The following is a 19,027-nucleotide window of genomic DNA, read 5'->3' on the forward strand; positions in this document are numbered from 1 at the left end:
TATATGAAGCGATTTTAACAAGGTTTATTGCGGTAATGCAACAGCAGTAATAAAAAAAAGTAAAAAAAAAAATCCACAAAAATAGTAGTAACAACGAAAGATAACAAAAGAAACACCAACAACAAAGGTAAAAATATCCCTTTCTCGAAAACCCGACATACCCAATGTGCTGAAAAGTAGAGTCCTTTGTACGAGTCCTTGATGGAGTCGTATGTGACGGTCTGGCCGTCGGGATCGACCAGAGTGGTGGCTGACAGGACCTCCCCTAAAGGTCGGGGGCGCCAGGGAAACGTCAGTGCCTCCGGGTCGCGGGTGACCATCTCTCGACCGTTCTTGGTGATGACTCGACCGCTTCTGGAATCGATCAGGATCAGCGAGGGGATGCCGGTGACCCGGTATTGGCGCGAGAGGCGAACCTGGAATGGAGGATATAAGGTACCTATTAGATGAATAATTGACTGGAGAGAACGTAGGTGCACTGCAGAAAGCGGATGCAGAAAAAGATGAGTTACCACAATGGAAAGGCTAAGGAGGATCAAGTAGAAGTTTTATAAGAATGATGACTGTGGAAAAAAGGAAGAACAAGGATGAATAATAAGACAGGAGTGATTAGAACAAAAGTTTGTGTTAGAAGAATCATGTCTGCGGAGAGAAGGAGGTTGATCAACAGAAAGAAAGTGGAATTTTGAACGACAGGTATAGGATTGAACTGCTAAAGAGGATAAAGGAGGACAAAAAGTGGACAGAAAATTTAATGAAAAGAAGAATAAAAGAGGGTTAGAACAATGATGATTGTGGAGAGGCAGTGATTGTTAAATGAATAAATGAATGATGTTCATATGAAAGACACAAAAGCAATGATAATCGTGAAGAGACATTTGTAAGTTGCGAGAAAAATATCTACAAAATGATACACAGCAGCGTGGAAATGAGTAATGAAACAATTGGCAAAGGATAAGAAAAACTCGATGCAAGGAAACACCAGGGAATTTAGGGTATAAACAACCAGAAATTACAGCACAATGACGGTTTTCAAGATAAGTGTAGCACACGAAACTAAGTAACATAAGAAAAATACGTCACACTAATATTATGCGTTTCCCAATTTACAATATCCAGAACGGAAAACAAATACTTGAGGAGAACCGGAAACCTGAGGTGGTAGGGAGGGAAACCAGCAATAACAAACGAATGCAAACGGAGGGCATCAACCCCCCGCCCGCCGAGGTAAAAGGAGACCTTAATTCCCCTCCCGACGGGATAAATCCTAAATAGCCGAGAATACAACATCTCCAGCGAGCTAAGAAGTTTACACACTATTAAGGAAAGTTGGAGAGCATTCCCATGGAAAATCTGTTATAGAGAGAGAGAGAGAGAGAGAGAGAGAGAGAGAGAGAGAGAGAGATATACTAAGATTTTTTTAGCCATTTTCTATTTTGAAAATGGGGAAGACGAAACAGAGGTGGAATTCAAAGAAGGAAAACAATGAAACAATACGGAAGATTCTACTTTCAGTTATGTTGGATGGAACTGCATCTCCCATCAGAGACACCAAGACTGATGGCTGATTGTATTCAAGAATGGATACTGGAGTGCACGTAAGCCAAAAGGTAACTGTGAAAGCATTTTGAAGGTAAATATAGTATTGCAACCTGAACACAATAAGCAACATGTCTGCCAGGCTTCCAAAATTACATACTACCAGAAATAGCCCTATAATCAAATAAATCTAAAATACAACATACAAACATCTTGAAGGCGAGTCGTTTATGTTTCTACTCATTTTGTAGTCGTAGTCTAATAAAGATCTAAGATAGTCAAATGGTGGAATGTATAAATTAATAAACATGAAGAAGGCCGCAGGGATGGGTGGTTTATTGTTGCCTAAGTTCCTTGAAAGCTCATATTCATAAATTCTATCAAAGAACGCCCATACACGAGTACAGTATGGAGCTACAGTACGCATAGATCCTGCAAAGGAAGCTAGGCGAATGACTAACGAAACATTTTCCTTTGGTTTCTATCCTACCAATATTTTTGAGGTAAATAAAACCATCTTACGGAGGGACAACATAACGAATAAACCGGTGAACAACCAGGCAGACGGACAGACGAAGAAGAGTAATTATCACTAAGTCCTTAAAAGTTTCCTCTTTATTACAAGCCCCCGAGTTCAGTCATTTGACCTTTTTTCAATATTCTGTATAAAAGTGTCTGCATACAAACAGGCCTCCCAAGTGGCATAAACCATGTATTTCTGCTGTTTTTATTGCATACAGATTTTACCTTCATTGCAAGGTACTAGAGAATTCACATCGAGTTTACATACAGGTGGCCAATTTCAAAATAATCTATGCATTTTCATTAGGATCGAAATTCCATTGATGGGAATTCACTAGAAGGACGTACAACATAAAATGTCCGACGAACAGACATAGCGAAAGCAAGGTGCAAATCAAGCACATACCTTTTCGGCAACAACCGACAGAAAAAGTCTTGCGTAAAAAACAGGTGTGTTTTGTGTGAAGAACTCTGAAAGCAAAATGTCTGAAAGTAATGGCTCACCAACTACAACAAAACATATCCCTAGATTTTATTGACACTGAAAGCATGCAACAACAGAAACATTTGTGCGAAAACTGTAGTCAGAGTTTACTGAAATTCTAAATACAAAATGGCAGTGAACCCTGAAAAATAAAATGGAATGTCGTAGGAAATTCAAAATACAAGTTCCTTCGCTTCACTCTAGAACATTCAAAGTTGATGGTATGATTTATAAGTGTAGTTTCAAAAGGTCGGGGGTCGGAGGCTAAAAGGTCAGAGGGAACAAACAATAAAAACTGAGAAATCAACAAACCTATTCGTATCAATAAAAAGATCATGTGCGGGGGAAAATTGCTAACCAAGGAGATTTGCCAAACGCAAATCCAAAGGTATGGGGAAAACATACAATTCAACTTGGTAAATTTGTGAATATATAAAACATATGAAGTCATGACAGCATATATTAACAGAGGTACCTTGGAGCCCGGATGTTTGTAGATGAACTGGCCTCAAAAAAACGACTCTAGGTAGGGATTTTGAACAAATAATTTTAATGAGTTTCTATTTCGTTTGGTACTTTTCACTTCCATCAAAATTGGAAATGTTGACGGACGACGTCATCTGACGGAGACCTTTGATCAAGAGATATAGTTTACATATTACATAAGTTAATATATTACATGATAGCACGCCAGTTCATGGAAAGTAATTAGTGAAAAATCAAAGGACGGCAACAACGCTGTCGGAAGAAATATCACACAAAAACCTCCGCAACATTGTAGTGATTTTTCAAGAGGCAAAAGGAGAACCCACATTACAGTCAATCCTCCCACTTTACGTCGAGGGGCAAAGGCCGCTTTTAAAAGAGCAGGGCCAAAACATTACATAACAACATACAATTCACTGAGCTTGTTCAGGAAATCTGACTTTTAGAATCGACATTCACTCTCGTGCGCACTCATTATGTATGTAACTTGGTAACAACTTCTGCTGGGGTCAAGAAAAAGAGGATGAGGCTAGCAACCTAATTCATAGAAAGACTTGCTAAGCATAACAGAAGGGAGTGTATATTAAATATATATATATATATATATATATATATATATATATATATATATATATATATATATATATATATATATATATGTATATATTATGAATTAATTTTATCACATCACCATGATTCATATACTAGCATTAAGCTACAAATGTCCTTTAATATCCAATTCCCTCTACCTCGGAAATAATATATTTTCATATGTTACCCGGAGAGGAATTTTTTCAGTTAATGATAAGTTCGTCGTCTCGTGGGCTCCAACCACGGAAGACAAGAACTCAGGACTACAGTGCCGCGCATTAAACCACACGGCCATCAAATGAGGTTATATTTTATTATATATAATGTACCACTGAGTAGTTTAAATGCAGGGAACCTTCATAGTAGTAGTCACTTCAAATACCTACACAAGAGGATCACTAGCAGTTCATCTTTCTACATGACCAAACGATCTCAAAAACACCCAGATCCACTGTTTCACCTAAGCTAACTTTCTTACCTCAAAATTTCTCGTCTTTTTAGTTTTCATAGGCCATATACTAGGAAGTAGATAAAAATTCATCTCATTAACTTCACCCTTTTTTTTTTTTCCTTTTTGCATTCTTCATCCACACTTCTACAATTCCTTCATACATTCCCATGTTGGCTTCCGTAGATACTCCAATTCTCTTCGTAATCTTCTCCAAAAACACCTGTTGTCATCCTACCGCCATTTTTTTTAGATTTTCTCCCAAACAACTGCACGATCCGACTGCTCCCATTCTTCCACACTTCATATTGACATTTTTTACCTCATCTTCACGGTTTCCATTTATTCACATAACTTTACTTTAACTTACATTTACTCTACACTTTCTCCTCTTGTAAAAACTTTCACCCTTGTACTAGTTTCTACAGTTGCTCTCCCCTACCCTTTGCTTATACCACAACTTTGTATCTACATCACCTGTCTTTTCTCTGACTTTTTTGCCTTACTCCATCCATAATGATATTAAACAGCTATGGAGACACTCTAGTCTAAGACCCACTTTTACTTCCAACTAGTCCTTCTCACGTCTGCACATTCTAACACATATTTATTCGCATACAGCTTTGCCCTTCACTTTTAAACTTTTCACGTAACAGCTGTATAACAAAAGCTTGATCCACACATCATCTCCCTTATCTAAACAAACACTGCCTACCCCTCATCTATCTTTACTTTTTTATTCAAAACTCCTACACGCACATACAGATACACACTCATACATATGTGCGTGTATGTATGTGTACGTCTGACCGTGTATAACGAGGCCCATTTTATTCATATATAAAAATAATGTACACAAGTAAAATTTCCCTCACTGTAATTTGGCAGAAAGTTATATTTAAATCACTCTCACGCCTTGCGTTCCCCATATTTTTAATCTCTCATTTACGGAAAAAGATATAAAAGAAAAAATAAAATGCGCAATTTTCCCGCCACTGGGTAACATTTGTCGGCCGCGTTTATGGAGGCCAAGAACCATAGAAGCCAGACGGCGCGTAATACGAAAGTAAAGTTCGGCGTTTTACGGTGTTAATTTAAGTTTTCCAGGCGATGTTCCTGTAACTTGATATCATTTCTGGAAATGCTGTGCAACAGCAGACAAGAATAAACTGGAAAGAAGCCTTTCTCTAAGTGCGAAACAACATAGAGTAGAATAAGCTGTACAACGCTTTACAATTCTGAAAGTAATTATAAACAGGTACACCATTTTTCGGTTCAGAGTAAACAGAACTTGTTGTAACGTTTTCTGGTCTTGACAGGAAATTGGAAAGGTAGTGTAAAACTTTTTTTTTTTTTTTTTTTTTTTAGCGATCCGAATAAACTACTTACAGAAAAACCCGGGTGTTCAGGTATTTTATTTATGTTTATTCCCCAATTCTTCTACTTTGCTGAATTTTGGCTTCGTTTCTCATTCTCATTTTTTTTTCTTGGCCGGAAAAGGGTATTACGATTCTCATTCCGTCGGACTTAGCACAGAAAATATGATTTATAAACAACAAGAGAGGGGAAATAATAGATCATTGCCTTGAAGTTTAGAAATTTAAACCAACTGGTTCAACTAATAATAACAGATCTATGACATATGTAAGGATTAAAGTACAACCAAATAACTTATTATTAAGTTTCTTTGAAGGTGAATCAGCACAGGGGTAGGTGACTGTTTCTCCTAACTCCGTTTTCCCGACTCTTGTACCTGAAAAAGATACCTCTGTCGAGTCCTTTGGGAATAATTCCCACCTCATCCATTCCAAGCTCCAAACATTGCACAATCAGGCCTGAACTACTTAAAAACACTGGGTTGCCCGTTTCATGGGCCTCTGTCTAGTGTACAATAACTTTAATATACACAGAACTCAAGATTTACGTAAATATGTACAGTTTGGCCATCAGAGTTTATAACCGCAAGTAAGTTCCACACCCGGATAAAGGAGAGGGCCTGAGCGCGTGGTTAGCATATCATTTTATAAAACCCTAGACGGCACCGAATCTTGTAAAGAACTTTTGCGGTCTGCTGGAAGCTGCAATCGGTCATAATGGAACCCGGGGACCATCCGAGTCTGTAAGTACTAGTTTAACAGTTACGAGATTCCATAAATCAGAAAACCAAGACGCAGTCTGTGTCCCACTTCCCTTCAAGACAATAATCATCATTTCCCGCATCCAAGGGGATGAGTTATTCATGGACGCTACATTATTGCCTTACAGTTCATGTAGCTCGAATGGACTCACTCGACCCGAAGTAAGTATTAATGGTTTTCTTAATTGCATACAATCTGTGCATTTGGAATGCATGGTGCAGACCCGTGTTAGATGACAGAATTCTAATTTTGAATGTAAATAAATATGAATGAACAGGGAAAAATTCATGTGTATATATACATATGAAACATATATAAATGATACGACACATATATAGACAGTACGATTTGTTATAAATTATCAAGATTAAAAATAAGGAAAAGAATTCGTGGAGACGAACGGAAAACCCTATGATGATGAACGTCCCATATGATGATAACACAGACAGTTTCAAAGAACGTATGAGAGACGAAACCCGGGCTTAACAAGGTAATCTATAACTAAAATGATTTCAAGATCAATTCAGAAAAACAGAAAACTTGAAAAGGAAACACCAAGTCATTAGATGTTTATCACAGATAAGGAAGAAAAAACTAGTACAAAACGGCACCAACATAATTATCCGCTTATATCTTATATACCGAATGACAGAATGGGCATGAGGGTGCTGCAAAACTAAATGCCAAAATTCGGCTGGATACCAAATAAATACATTTGAGAACTGAAAACTTAATAATGCGTAGGAAACTCATAAGTTCAATAAATAGTTTTAGCACCAACAACAATTAAAAGTGCAACTTCACGTAAAAAGGTGGGGGATACAGACTTTAGGAAGCATGATGTACCAAATATGTTGAGAAGAAATAGCATTAAGTAAATAGCATCAGACATCAGCACCTACAGTGCTTTCAACACACAGACGAAAAGCATCTTACATGATAAAGGCAACGACACTAATTGCCCGATTGTTTATCAGGCGGAGCAACTTTTGCCAAAAAATGGGAAAGTTCTCTCCAGAGAGTAGGCAAGCATACCACGTAAAAAAAGGACTCAAGCAAGAACAGAGGAAATCCAACAGAAAGCAGGAACAGCAAGGGCCTACTGACAGAAATCACGGACGCGGAAAAAGTAAACACCGAGAAGATCGCAAAGAGGTCATGTAGGCGCGTTCCTTGAATGCAGCCTTTTCTCTCTCTTCGACTTCCCACCCTTCCTTCTTTTCTCCTCATCCTCTTCCTACTCCTCAACGTGTTCTTGTTTCTTTCCACTCTGCCTCTATGTAAAGCAGTGTCAACAGTTGCCTTATTCGTCTTGCTCCAAAGGTGGCCACAGTTCAGGTTCCCAATGGTTGGCAAGTGACTTTCGCTAATGTACTATACTAGTACTATTTAAAAATATAATCATCATCGGCATTCATGAAGTGCATACATTCTTGAAGAACACAAAGAATGGCCATGAACTTGTGTAGGAGAACGAATACAAAACCAGTTACTAATAATACATATAAAAAAATGTGTGTATATATGTGTACATATAAAAATATATGTATATATATATATATATATATATATATATATATATATATATATATATATATATATATATATATATATATATATATATATATATGTGTGTGTGTGTGTGTGTGTGTGTGTGTGTGTGGTGTGTCATGATGTGAGTTTGTCTTCCAATTAACAGCACAAAGCTTTACCGACTATACTAAGGGAAAAGCTTTTGTTCCAGTCAGGGTGTCTACGCTACTTTATGTGCCTACCTATATATAAAGTTAATTTATGGAACCAATTAACCAAGAGTACCTGAATAGACGTACACTGACTAAGGAGCTACATAGGTTACACAAGACTGATGTTGACGACCGCTCTCTTAACACATGTCAAAAAATTGTGACGAGGGAGAGAAAGAGATAGGCTACAATAACATGAGATAAAAGCTTTTCTTATTAGTTCCTTGAACGGTTACAAAATATATATTATACGATTATTCCAAAACTTCTGCTAAAATGAACAATGTGAAAAAGAGGATACTCTTAGCTTAAGGATAAATGGTAACCAAACGGCCGATGCATCGAACTTCCTTTAAAACCATACATTCGGTGATCAAAAATGTAATTACTAACAGACGATAGCTTTCCTTTTGTACTTTCTGATTCTACATGAAATTTCAACATAAACGACTCTGGGCCCAGTACGGGTGACATAGGAAATATCTTCGCAATGCTGTTATGTCCTAAAACCAAATTTCTTTGCATCGGAGAGACTCTTAAGAGATATGTCTGACCTAAACAATTCAGAAATTCTTCATAAAATATACAAGCATACATATATATTCTTTGCTTCAATATTTTCATGCACCATCCACAAATATGTTTGATTTTCTGAGGACCGCTGACGTTGTGATGTCAGTGTCATGTTAAATCAATCTCTTCCGGCCAACCTACGAGCAAGAGAGCAGACAAAACTTCATCTTAACTTTATCGACTTACTATTACGTAAAACATAATATCCTTTATCTATATTGCGGGTGAAAAGGAAAGAGAAAAAGCCATGAAGCTTATAGCCAAATCCTAAATTCTATGTTTAGAAACTTTCAAGGAACCTCAGGAGTCTGGCGTGACAGGAAACAGGTCACAAAGAGGACCCACCAACGTGAGTGGGTGTTCTCTATAAAGCTCCCTCTTTGCGACAGCGATTAAAGAGAGACGGTCATTACGTAAGAACCGTCACTAAGGTCAACATTATTTTCTCCCTCTTGTTCTTCAGGCTACAAACCCCAGCCGTCTGGATACAAAAAAGGGAGAAAAGAAGGCTCTTGTAACACTTGAAGGCGTTGTTTTCGTCGAGACGATAAGAAGATTAGCTGGCGAGGAGAGGCTGGGGTCACAGCAATGATGACGTAATAGGGATACTGTCATTATAACCAATCCTCTCTCTTGCCATATCACTAAGTTACACATACAAGGACAATATTAGAGATCTCTCCGACTGTGTGACGATTTCATTTCTGTGACAAAACTTGAATAAAAAAAAATAAATAACATCAGTAGTTATGGAACACACGTCAATGACATCGTTAGCATGTCGGAGATTTCGTTTTATATTTTCTGAAGCACTACGAAGTTCACTGACCTCCTTTCATAAATGTCCTACACAGGTATGACACCTCACGTTCTCGAGGAACAGGCAAATCCATTTGAATTTCAAATCATGAACATCAAATGGTAAACACGGCGCGGGACTTGGGAGTTTATATTTATAAACACATTTTCATATACAGCAATTGCTACTATACACGTATCTTTATTCATGTATGCACAGCATACAAATAGGCACCATCTCGGCGATACCCCGTGATCTCGCATACATTATGGGCGTCAGGGAACGAGGGACCAAGCGCCGGGATTACCAATTTCCGTCTTTAGAACCCACTGAAATACGGCCAAATATCGCCTAAGCCCTTCGGCCATAAAGCTCCCTTTATTTAGTGCTCAATTACTTTGTAATGTCTCATATTAGAGAGACTCTAGCCCCTTAATATCCATCTGCATACTGAATAAGCTCTAACGATTATGAATTTCAGGCCATTCAACTTCAAATAGCTCGCGCTCGCCTTTCACTGCGACATGACATAGATGGAATCATTTATTAAGCGCATTAAACATTTCCTTTCCTAGAGCGCTACAACGCTTGAAGGTGAATGACACTAATCCTCTTCTGAATATGGAAATAAGTGCTTAATGTGCTATGAATCTACAACTGCAGGCAGCTGTCTGCATGGAACGACCACTGAGGCAAAATCATGGAACTTCTAAAGAGACTGTTGTTGGCTTCAGCGTCACAGCATCTCTTTGTTGCTTTTCAAAATATTTACCTTCAATGTTGTACTTCAAACCCAACTCCATTCTTTGATAACCGGAAACCTAGTCCCTCATATTCCATTTTGCGAAGGCTCACTCTTTTCCTTGTTGTTTTGCTGTAACTAAAGGAAACAACACTGTCTCCACTACTAGGGTGAGGGTGGGTCCATCTGCACAGGACTTCAGACCATTCATGAAGCAACAACAAGAAACATCTCTGCAGCATGTGAATGTCTGAATTACTCTCAAAAGTTGGTAACTAGCATGCAATCAAAATTTTTTTTTATAAAATATTTTTCTTCGTCCCGCTCTTTCAGCAGTCTTGACAGATTAGGAGTAGTTTTCTCCTCTCTTCTTCTTCAACACACAAAGATTTTAGAGCATCTAAAAAGTTTATCTTTTATCAACGTACACTCATCTACAAATGCTGAGATACAGCAATTTGTATACCCTTCGGTTACGAAGTAAACAGTATGATACAAGATATGTGTGTGTGTGTGTGTGTGTGAGAGAGAGAGAGAGAGAGAGAGAGAGAGAGAGAGAGAGAGAGAGAGAGAGAATCGTACACAAAGGCTGAGATACAGCAATTTGTATACCCTGCGGTTACGAAGTAAACAATATGATACAAGGTGTGAGTGTATGTGTATGTGTATACGTGAGAGAGAGAGAGAGTGAGAGAGAGAAATCGTACACAAAGGCTGAGATACAGCAATTTGTATACCCTGCAGTTACGAAGTAAACAGTATGATACAAGGTGTGTGTGTGTGTGTGTGTGTGTGTGTGTGTGTGTAGAGAGAGAGAGAGAGAGAGAGAGAGAGAGAGAGAGAGAGAGAGAGAGAGAGAGAGAGAAACCGTATGCAAAGGCTGAGATACAGCAATTTGTATACCCTGCAGTTACGAAGTACACAGTAAGATACAAGATGTGTTTGTGTGTGTGTGTGTGAGAGAGAGAGAGAGAGAGAGAGAGAGAGAGAGAGAGAGAGAGAGAGAGAGAGAGAGAGAAATCAATATCGATATCAATCTTGAGAGGGTAATACGAAAGCCTTCGGGGGAAAGGTATGAAATTCCAATAAACGGACCGATGTTACAAGAACACGAAATCAAAACGTAAATTGATATTTGAAGTAGGCCCCATATCGGCTTCACCCCCTCCCTCCTACAATCCCTCTCTCTTCCTTCAGCGAAGACCTTTTTTTTTTATTATTATTTCACATTCGTCTTTTGCCTCTCTGCATGTACCGTATTCTCAACAGCCATTAACTGTTATGAAGTAATTTCCCTCTCAAGTTTCCCAAATTACCCTCATTTAACTGCCCTCGGTTCTTCACTCCCCCTCTCTTACTTTCTTCTCCTTCTCCTTTAACCTGCCCTGCTTTCCACTCCCATCTTGGGGGTTTCTCAGTCTTTCCGCCTCTGAATTTTTGTAATTGCTTTACTACTCCTTGCAATCCCTTTTCAAAAGATAACCTCTGTGTCCACTCGCTATAGCAATGATTTCCTTTGTCTACCGAATCCTCGTTGTTTGTTCTTGTCCTGTAGAGTTCTTTTCCCCTCAATCGTAGTTAACTTCTTTTTATTTAGCTGCTTTTCTGAAGCCCGTACACTCGCTTTCGTTCTCTCGTATCGGATTCTATTTCCTCTAAGCGCAATTTTCTCCTTTCCCTGTTTTCACCCTGCATTTCCTTCTTCAAACTTTCATCTAATCACTATTTCATTTTTTCCTTCGTTTACCTTCTCTCTCAGTCTTTCCTCTCAACTTTGATTCAAAAGTTTCTGTCTTGCCTTAATCTCTTTTATTCTTTATCCTTCTTTAAATCCTCTCTCAAAACCAAATGCTTTTCTCCCTCAGCTACTTGTCTTCTCTTCCTCTGCATCTCATTACACAAGTTCTCTTTCTTTAACAGAGTTAACTTCCTTACTTTTGTTTTCACTCTCTCGTTTACTCTTGTCTTCTGTCTGCTATTGTTTTTCTTTCTTACACTTGGCTTCCTTCTATTTCCATTTCTTCTCGTCGCTTTCTCGCATCAGTTTTCCTCTTCAGTCTCTTGTTTACTCCCTTGTACACTTTCGCTGTGCTTCTTCCTTTCATACTCTCTCTCTCTCTCTCTCTCTCTCTCTCTCTCTCTCTCTCTCTCTCTCTCAGAGTTACCCAACTCAAGTTGGCCTGCTCCTTCGTTGCTCGTTTTCCATTTTTTCTAACTTCCTACCCAGGCAATTACAGTCTCCTTAAGACGGTCCAGCATAGAGGGACAAGAGGCAGAATGGGAGGCTGGGGGGGAAGGGCCACCAACCCTGCAATACCCTTGCCGCACCGCAATGACCAAACTCAAGTTGCCATTTCGGAACACTTCCGTCCGCTATGAAGACGTTTACCCTGGTCCTTTATTTCCTCCGAATCTCTCGCTTTCGTTGCAGACAGACGGGGAAGTCAGCGGAAAGCCCTCCTATCTCTCTCTCTCTTTATATAATATACACATACACACAATACAATATATATATATATATATATATATATATATATATATATATATATATATATATATATATATATCAATCATATAAAATGTGTGTTTTTACATCAGTTACATAAGCCATTGAAATGACCCTCCTTCTCTCTTTCTCTTACATAATACCAGTTGATACCAAGACCTTTTTGTGCAGTAAAGTACCGCAACTTAGGACCCAGGCTTTCACCCAGTCAACTTTGTTCAGGTATATTTTCGACTCACTATGGTTTTTAAAACAAATTTTTTTATAATAAATAAGTACATGAACACTTCCTCGCTTACGAGTATATGGCTTTCCAATTACACACCGGGAATAAAACCACGTCACTGCCATGAATCACAAAAGGTCAATAAAAAGACGAGTTGGTCTCTATATGGTTTTATGTGCGATGATGCTGAGAGGTATTACGAATCTTTTGGCTCCACAATGGCTACCACTTGTGACAGGGTTGACTAGGTAAAGTTATTGACCTTGTTGAGGATTGCAGTCTGCGCAAACAGCGTTCACTATCAAGCGTAGATGATAACTGTTTTGAGTAATTTGTTCTCTTTGCCTAATTTAATCTGTAAAGCGAACCTTTCACTCTTACTTCTGGATTTATTGATATCAACACTCACATTATCACTGTTATAAGATCTAATATTCTCCCTTCTCTCTGAACTTTACTATAATATTTAAGAGTCAGGTAATTTTTCTATTATGTGGAACATTAAGATTACTCGGTGAAATTTTTATAATCCGGTCACAGATTAGGTGGTATTCACATAATAATTGCAACAGAATATATTTTATGCGTTAGCTGCAATTCTGGCGCTGCCATACGTAATGACACTCGCCGGTGAGCATATTCTCTCTCTCTCTCTCTCTCTCTCTCTCTCTCTCTCTCTCTCTACACTATTACCAACAATCATCATAGCTGTGTAAATCGGACCAACATAGGCGAGCGATTAACTCCTTGATTACCTAATAACTTTCAATATACTTTCAAATGAACTGAAGAAACGATTCCTCTGAACCCGGATTCGAATCTAGTTTAGGAGTAATGATTATGTATCATCCCAACGCGCGCACACACACACACATATGTATATACTATATATATATATAATTATATATAAATTATATATATAATATATATATATATATACATACTATATATATATATATATATATATATATATATATATATATATATATATATAAATACAGCTCGTATATATAATCTGTGTATGTGTTTAAGCTTCAAATAACACCTTAACGTTGTTTTTGGCTTAATATTTGAAAACAAAAAAATGTTATTTGTAAAAATTTGACTTTCTCTCTCTCTCTCTCTCTCTCTCTCTCTCTCTCTCTCTCTCTCTCTCTCTCTCTCTCTCTCTCTCTATATATATATATATATATATATATATATATATATATATATATATATATATGTGTGTGTGTGTGTGTGTGCGTGTGCGCGCACGTGTATTCCCTGTAGCTGAAACTGATCCACAAACAATTTCTGTAAAAATGAACTGAATTAGACATGACGGCATGCCACCCAACCTGTATTTAAAAGTTCAAAATCTCTTCTTCCACGTAAAATAATCGTTTTGTAAAGACGCAAAACGATTTTCAAATCAGTTCTACCAACAAGAATCGGTGAATCTATTTTACCCGGCAAAAACCCGTCGTCCATGCACCATTCCCATAGCGCATTTCGCCACAAATTCACATTATATCCTGAAGCCGAGGAGGGAATTTCACAAAAACAAATCAAGTTGTATGACAAGTGCTTCCCTCCTCCCCCGGCGCCCCCTTACACCCGAGTCCCCCTCCACTTACGAATATGTCAGCCCGATCCCAATTTTTCGTATCAGAGCCAAGCGAATACAATTCAGTTGAGCCTGGGATGGTTTCCATAAATTCATCATAAGCGCTGAAATGCATGTGGCCGGACCAGATACATGACTGATATCGCACCCGTTGTATTATTTATAGCATCTATTTTTAAATTGTTTGCATTATATACTATTTGACAAAGCATCGCAACTGTGAAATTGTGCGTACGGATACATGTTACGCGTGTAATGGCATAAATTACTGAAGAATGATTAAGCTCACTGCGTGTGTTTGTATACCGCGCATTTGTGGTAGAGATGTATTTGTTTATTAGTGAACCTACGGTGGTTCCAGCATCCACTGAGTCGCAGTTGCTTCAGAACAAACCGACGGTAATTTAAGGAGAGAGAGAGAGAGAGAGAGAGAGAGAGAGAGAGAGAGAGAGAGAGAGAGAGAGAGACCAGTCTACGGTTAGTGAACGCCAGGCTCAGACTGCCAGGCTGTGGCATCTTCATTATGCATACTTCATAGCAAAGGGCGAGAGAGAGTGGCCTCAGGTGGTATTACTCGTAGACTATCGTCTCCATCTTACAGATAGGGTAATGGAGATTACACAGAGAAAATAAATATATGGATACATATTTCACTTTTTCAAAATAAGATATACAGTAAGTACCTACATCGTTAACTGACCTGGTCAGTACTTCTTACCACTTAATGCCAGAGTATGGAATTCTCTCCCCCCTGCAATTAAATAATTGATCTGCTACTATCCTGGTACTGTCAGACCTTAACCTGACCCATCCCAACTAGCGCCAGGAACATAAGGTCTGTTGTGAGCGTCGGTACAATAGTTTTTGAGAGACACGGGAGTTAACACTATAGGACCAGCCCTATTTATGCAGTCGAAGGCTTCCATAAAGGACGAATTCCCTCACTAGCACATCTAACAGAAGGTCGCTTTACATCAGAACTTATGAAAGCCCTTATGAGAAGAAGAAACCCTCAAGGATTAATGGGACTTTCGTCACCCCATAGGAGACTTTATTTCAGATCATCCACGGAGCTGCTGTGATAACAACGGGCAATTTTCACAGCAGAACACTGCAGATTCAGCGAAGTGTTCAGAGGACATCTGTCAATTCTACCATGGCACAATGCAGAAGCATGATGCAAAGGCACACTTGCACCTGGACACCTGCATCTATATTCAATTTGCATAAGCGTCCTATGCATTTCTCCTATTTCTTTCCCTCTTTAACGCTTTTATATGACTCTTCTGCTTTGTCAAGCATTTTTCTCTTTTCATCTACCTCTCTCTATATTCCTTCTACAGACAGGAGGCGAAGGAGAGCAGCTACGGAGCGTAATTCCTATCACGTCCTTCATCAGGTTGCCGCGTTTTCCCAACAGCATTCTGATGCGCGGTCACGTTTTCTTTGGTGTCAGCGCTGCCTATACGCTTAATTTTCCTCTTACCGCCGAGCGGAGAGCGATGATAATATGCAAGTGCGGTTCATCTATTCATTTGCTAAGCTCAAACTTCTTTTAATATTCTTTACATTACCATCAACGCAAGTAATTCCAAATTACACAGATGCTGCGGGGGGACACATACAGGTACCAAATTTCTAAAGAAAATAAGTAAACAACGATAAAAGCAAAACAAACTGGTCGTCTTCCTTCCGGTGAATTCACTTAAGAGAGAAACTTTTTTCCAAATTTTTTCTACTTTGCCCAAACTGCATGAAATGGTTTGGGCCTACAAAGGAGTTTTTCCCGACGGTGAGTGGAATAGTTTCGTAAAAGTTTTCCTATGAAGAATGGCCCCGGTCCAAATTCAGAATTCTGAAATATCCGGTGAAGAAAATAGGAAAACTTTCGACAAGGGCCTACCACGCTTGGCCTGACGCTACGATTCCCACTAATATTCCTTGAAACTGCAAGGGAAAATATATCTCTCATATTCACTCTTTCTCTCTTTCTGTGATTATCATTTCGGGGCAAAAATGGAATAAAAGTACAAAAGAAAATGGCTCCTCCTACACGCACACTTTACATGTATATATTATATATATATATATATATTTATATATATATATATATATATGTGTGTGTATATATATATATATATATATATATATATATATATATATATATATATATATATATATATATATATATATATATATATATATATATATATATATATATATATATATATATATATATATATATATATATATATATATATATATATATATATATACATATACACACATACGACTTCCTTTCAGAAGACGTAATTCCAGTGTATGTCGATGAAATGATGCTAACTTCAATGTTATTCTCTACTTAGGTAGAAACTCACCACAGTCGACTAACTACGATACATAATTCACGTCAAAACGTTCTACCTCGACTACTTTGGGATCGTAGATTAAAAATGTCCTCCCTCCTCTATCTCTCTCTCTCTCTCTCCCTCTGTACTCCATCTTTCTGACAAATTATTTCAGGGAGTAATTGAAATACGCCTATCTCTCCCTCTCTCTGTCTCTTTGCAGATGACATGAAGAAGCGACCCAAAATAGAATATGGATATCACACGGGAGATGTGAATTGTTTTGCCATCTGTATTCAGGCTGCCTGGGACAAATTGCCCGCTCTTGTCAAGATAAGGGGAAAGCGAAGGGGAGACCGGATTAGAATAAGGAGAAGCTAACCCGCCCCTCCATCATCTCCATATCTTTCTCTTAACAAAAATTGTTTTCTTCTCTCTCGATACGAAGAAGACTTTAATCGAGAATCTTTTTTTTTTTTTTTTTTTGCGTCTCTCTCTGTTGATGCAAAGAATATCTTCACAGTGATTTCCTGCTTTTCTTTATCAAAAAGGAATACCTTGATAAAGGAATTTCTCTCTCTCTCTCTCTCTCTCTCTCTCACGCTTTTTACCTCAGTACAGAATATTTCTTAGCATGTGTTCCATTTTTTCGCGAAATACAAATCTCTCTCTCTCTCTCTCTCTCTCTCTCTCTCTCTGGGAACCATAATTAATATTTTCCTTGCACTTGAAAACGCACCAGGTATAGTGGTAGAACGTTAAAACGACAAAATGTACGGGACCGAGCAGACTACTGCACTCTTTGTAAAACTACGAATACTCGGATTTAAATCACGACGGTTATTAAGAATTACTGAAAGTCAAACAGAGGCTCCATATTGCTTTATGTCTGGAGTGAGTCTCTCTCTATTTACGTACACGAATGATACGACCACGGTCTTGATAACAGCAAGGGAAATTGTTTGACAAAATGGGATCTACTTTTTCTCTATTTCCGATGACTGACGGGACGGACAATTTAACTCACAAATATAAAGAGTTCACAGAAAAAAAAAAAAAACGCAGGAATACAATGAGCAATAAAGAGAAAAAAATTATATTCCTCGAAGATTTACATGGCTGAATAAAATAAATCTTAATCTTAAGACAGAACAACAACTTGTTCATAAAAGCAAGACCGACACCCAACGAGTAAATCACATACCTAACTGCACTACTTTCCAGCGCAACGCAACCACCATAATAAGGTATTACTCGTATGACCTTACAAGGTTATTTTAAGAACGTCTAGACAGGAAGCGAAGACCCTCTACTTTAAAAAAGACAATTTTCACCCCTAGCTTTCGTCTTAAGGGTATGGCTATTAAAGGTGCTTAACTCATTAAGCGAAGCCATTTGCGCCATAAGCAGAAAATCATGCTGAAGCCCTCGGTAAGAAATTGCATCCATAGTTTATAGGCTCTACTTTGATTTAACATAAATTAAAATACTTGAATTTATATTTAATTAACAAAGAAAGACGACTGGTTTATACTTAATTAATGAAAACAGTTGAATTTATATTTAATCAAAAAAGAAAGACGACTGGTTTATACTTAATTAATGAAAATATTTGAATTTATATTTAATCAACAAAGAAAGACGCCTGGTTTATACTTAATTAGTGATAGCCATAATCTAAGAGCAATAAAAAATATATCTATAATATGGAAACCTAACTGAGTCTGTATAAACTAAAAAGATACCATCCACGTTTTTCATAGCCATAAAATGATACCATCCAAGTTTATAATTAATCTAACACAAAAACAGTCAGCAGCTAAAATCTAACCATATGTCTCCACTTGATTTATGTGAACAAGTCTGATGGTAGGTCAATACGAGTACTGTTGAGCTATTAAAAAGAAAGAAAAAAAAAGTTGAATCTATACTGGAAGTAGAGGTCTCGACCATAACTCTTCCAGATAGCCACCATAACTCAAGGGGCTGGTGCACGTCCAACGGTCGGCAGTTTTCCAAAAACATCCGCTGATTTTCTTCAATTAAGTTATAAGCTCCGATACTGATCGCTAAAAAAATTCTAAACAAATGGGCTTTGGCTCATGGCCGACATTTTCTGAAAATGTTAAGAAAATTCGGTTGAAATTGTTTCCGATGATTTAGACAGACAGAGAGACACACACACACACAGAGAGAGAGAGAGAGAGAGAGAGAGAGAGAGAGAGAGAGAGAGAGAGAGAGAGAGAGAGAGAGAGAGAGAGAGCAGGTCCT

General features: G+C 38.0%; 1 protein-coding gene across 3 annotated transcripts in view; it reads right to left on the reverse strand.

Moving 5' to 3' along the window:
• LOC136848105 (nucleoredoxin-like) overlaps nucleotides 1-19,027 on the reverse strand; it is a 449,329-nt gene that overhangs the window by 12,871 nt on the left and 417,431 nt on the right. For all 3 annotated transcript variants that reach the window (XM_067120320.1, XM_067120318.1, XM_067120319.1), the window contains one exon: nucleotides 162-416. In XM_067120320.1, coding sequence (XP_066976421.1) covers nucleotides 162-416 — 255 coding nt within the window. The remainder of the gene's footprint in view (nucleotides 1-161; nucleotides 417-19,027) is intronic.

This window comes from Macrobrachium rosenbergii, chromosome 18 (genome assembly GCF_040412425.1).
Source record: "Macrobrachium rosenbergii isolate ZJJX-2024 chromosome 18, ASM4041242v1, whole genome shotgun sequence".
Classification (NCBI taxonomy): domain Eukaryota; kingdom Metazoa; phylum Arthropoda; class Malacostraca; order Decapoda; family Palaemonidae; genus Macrobrachium; species Macrobrachium rosenbergii.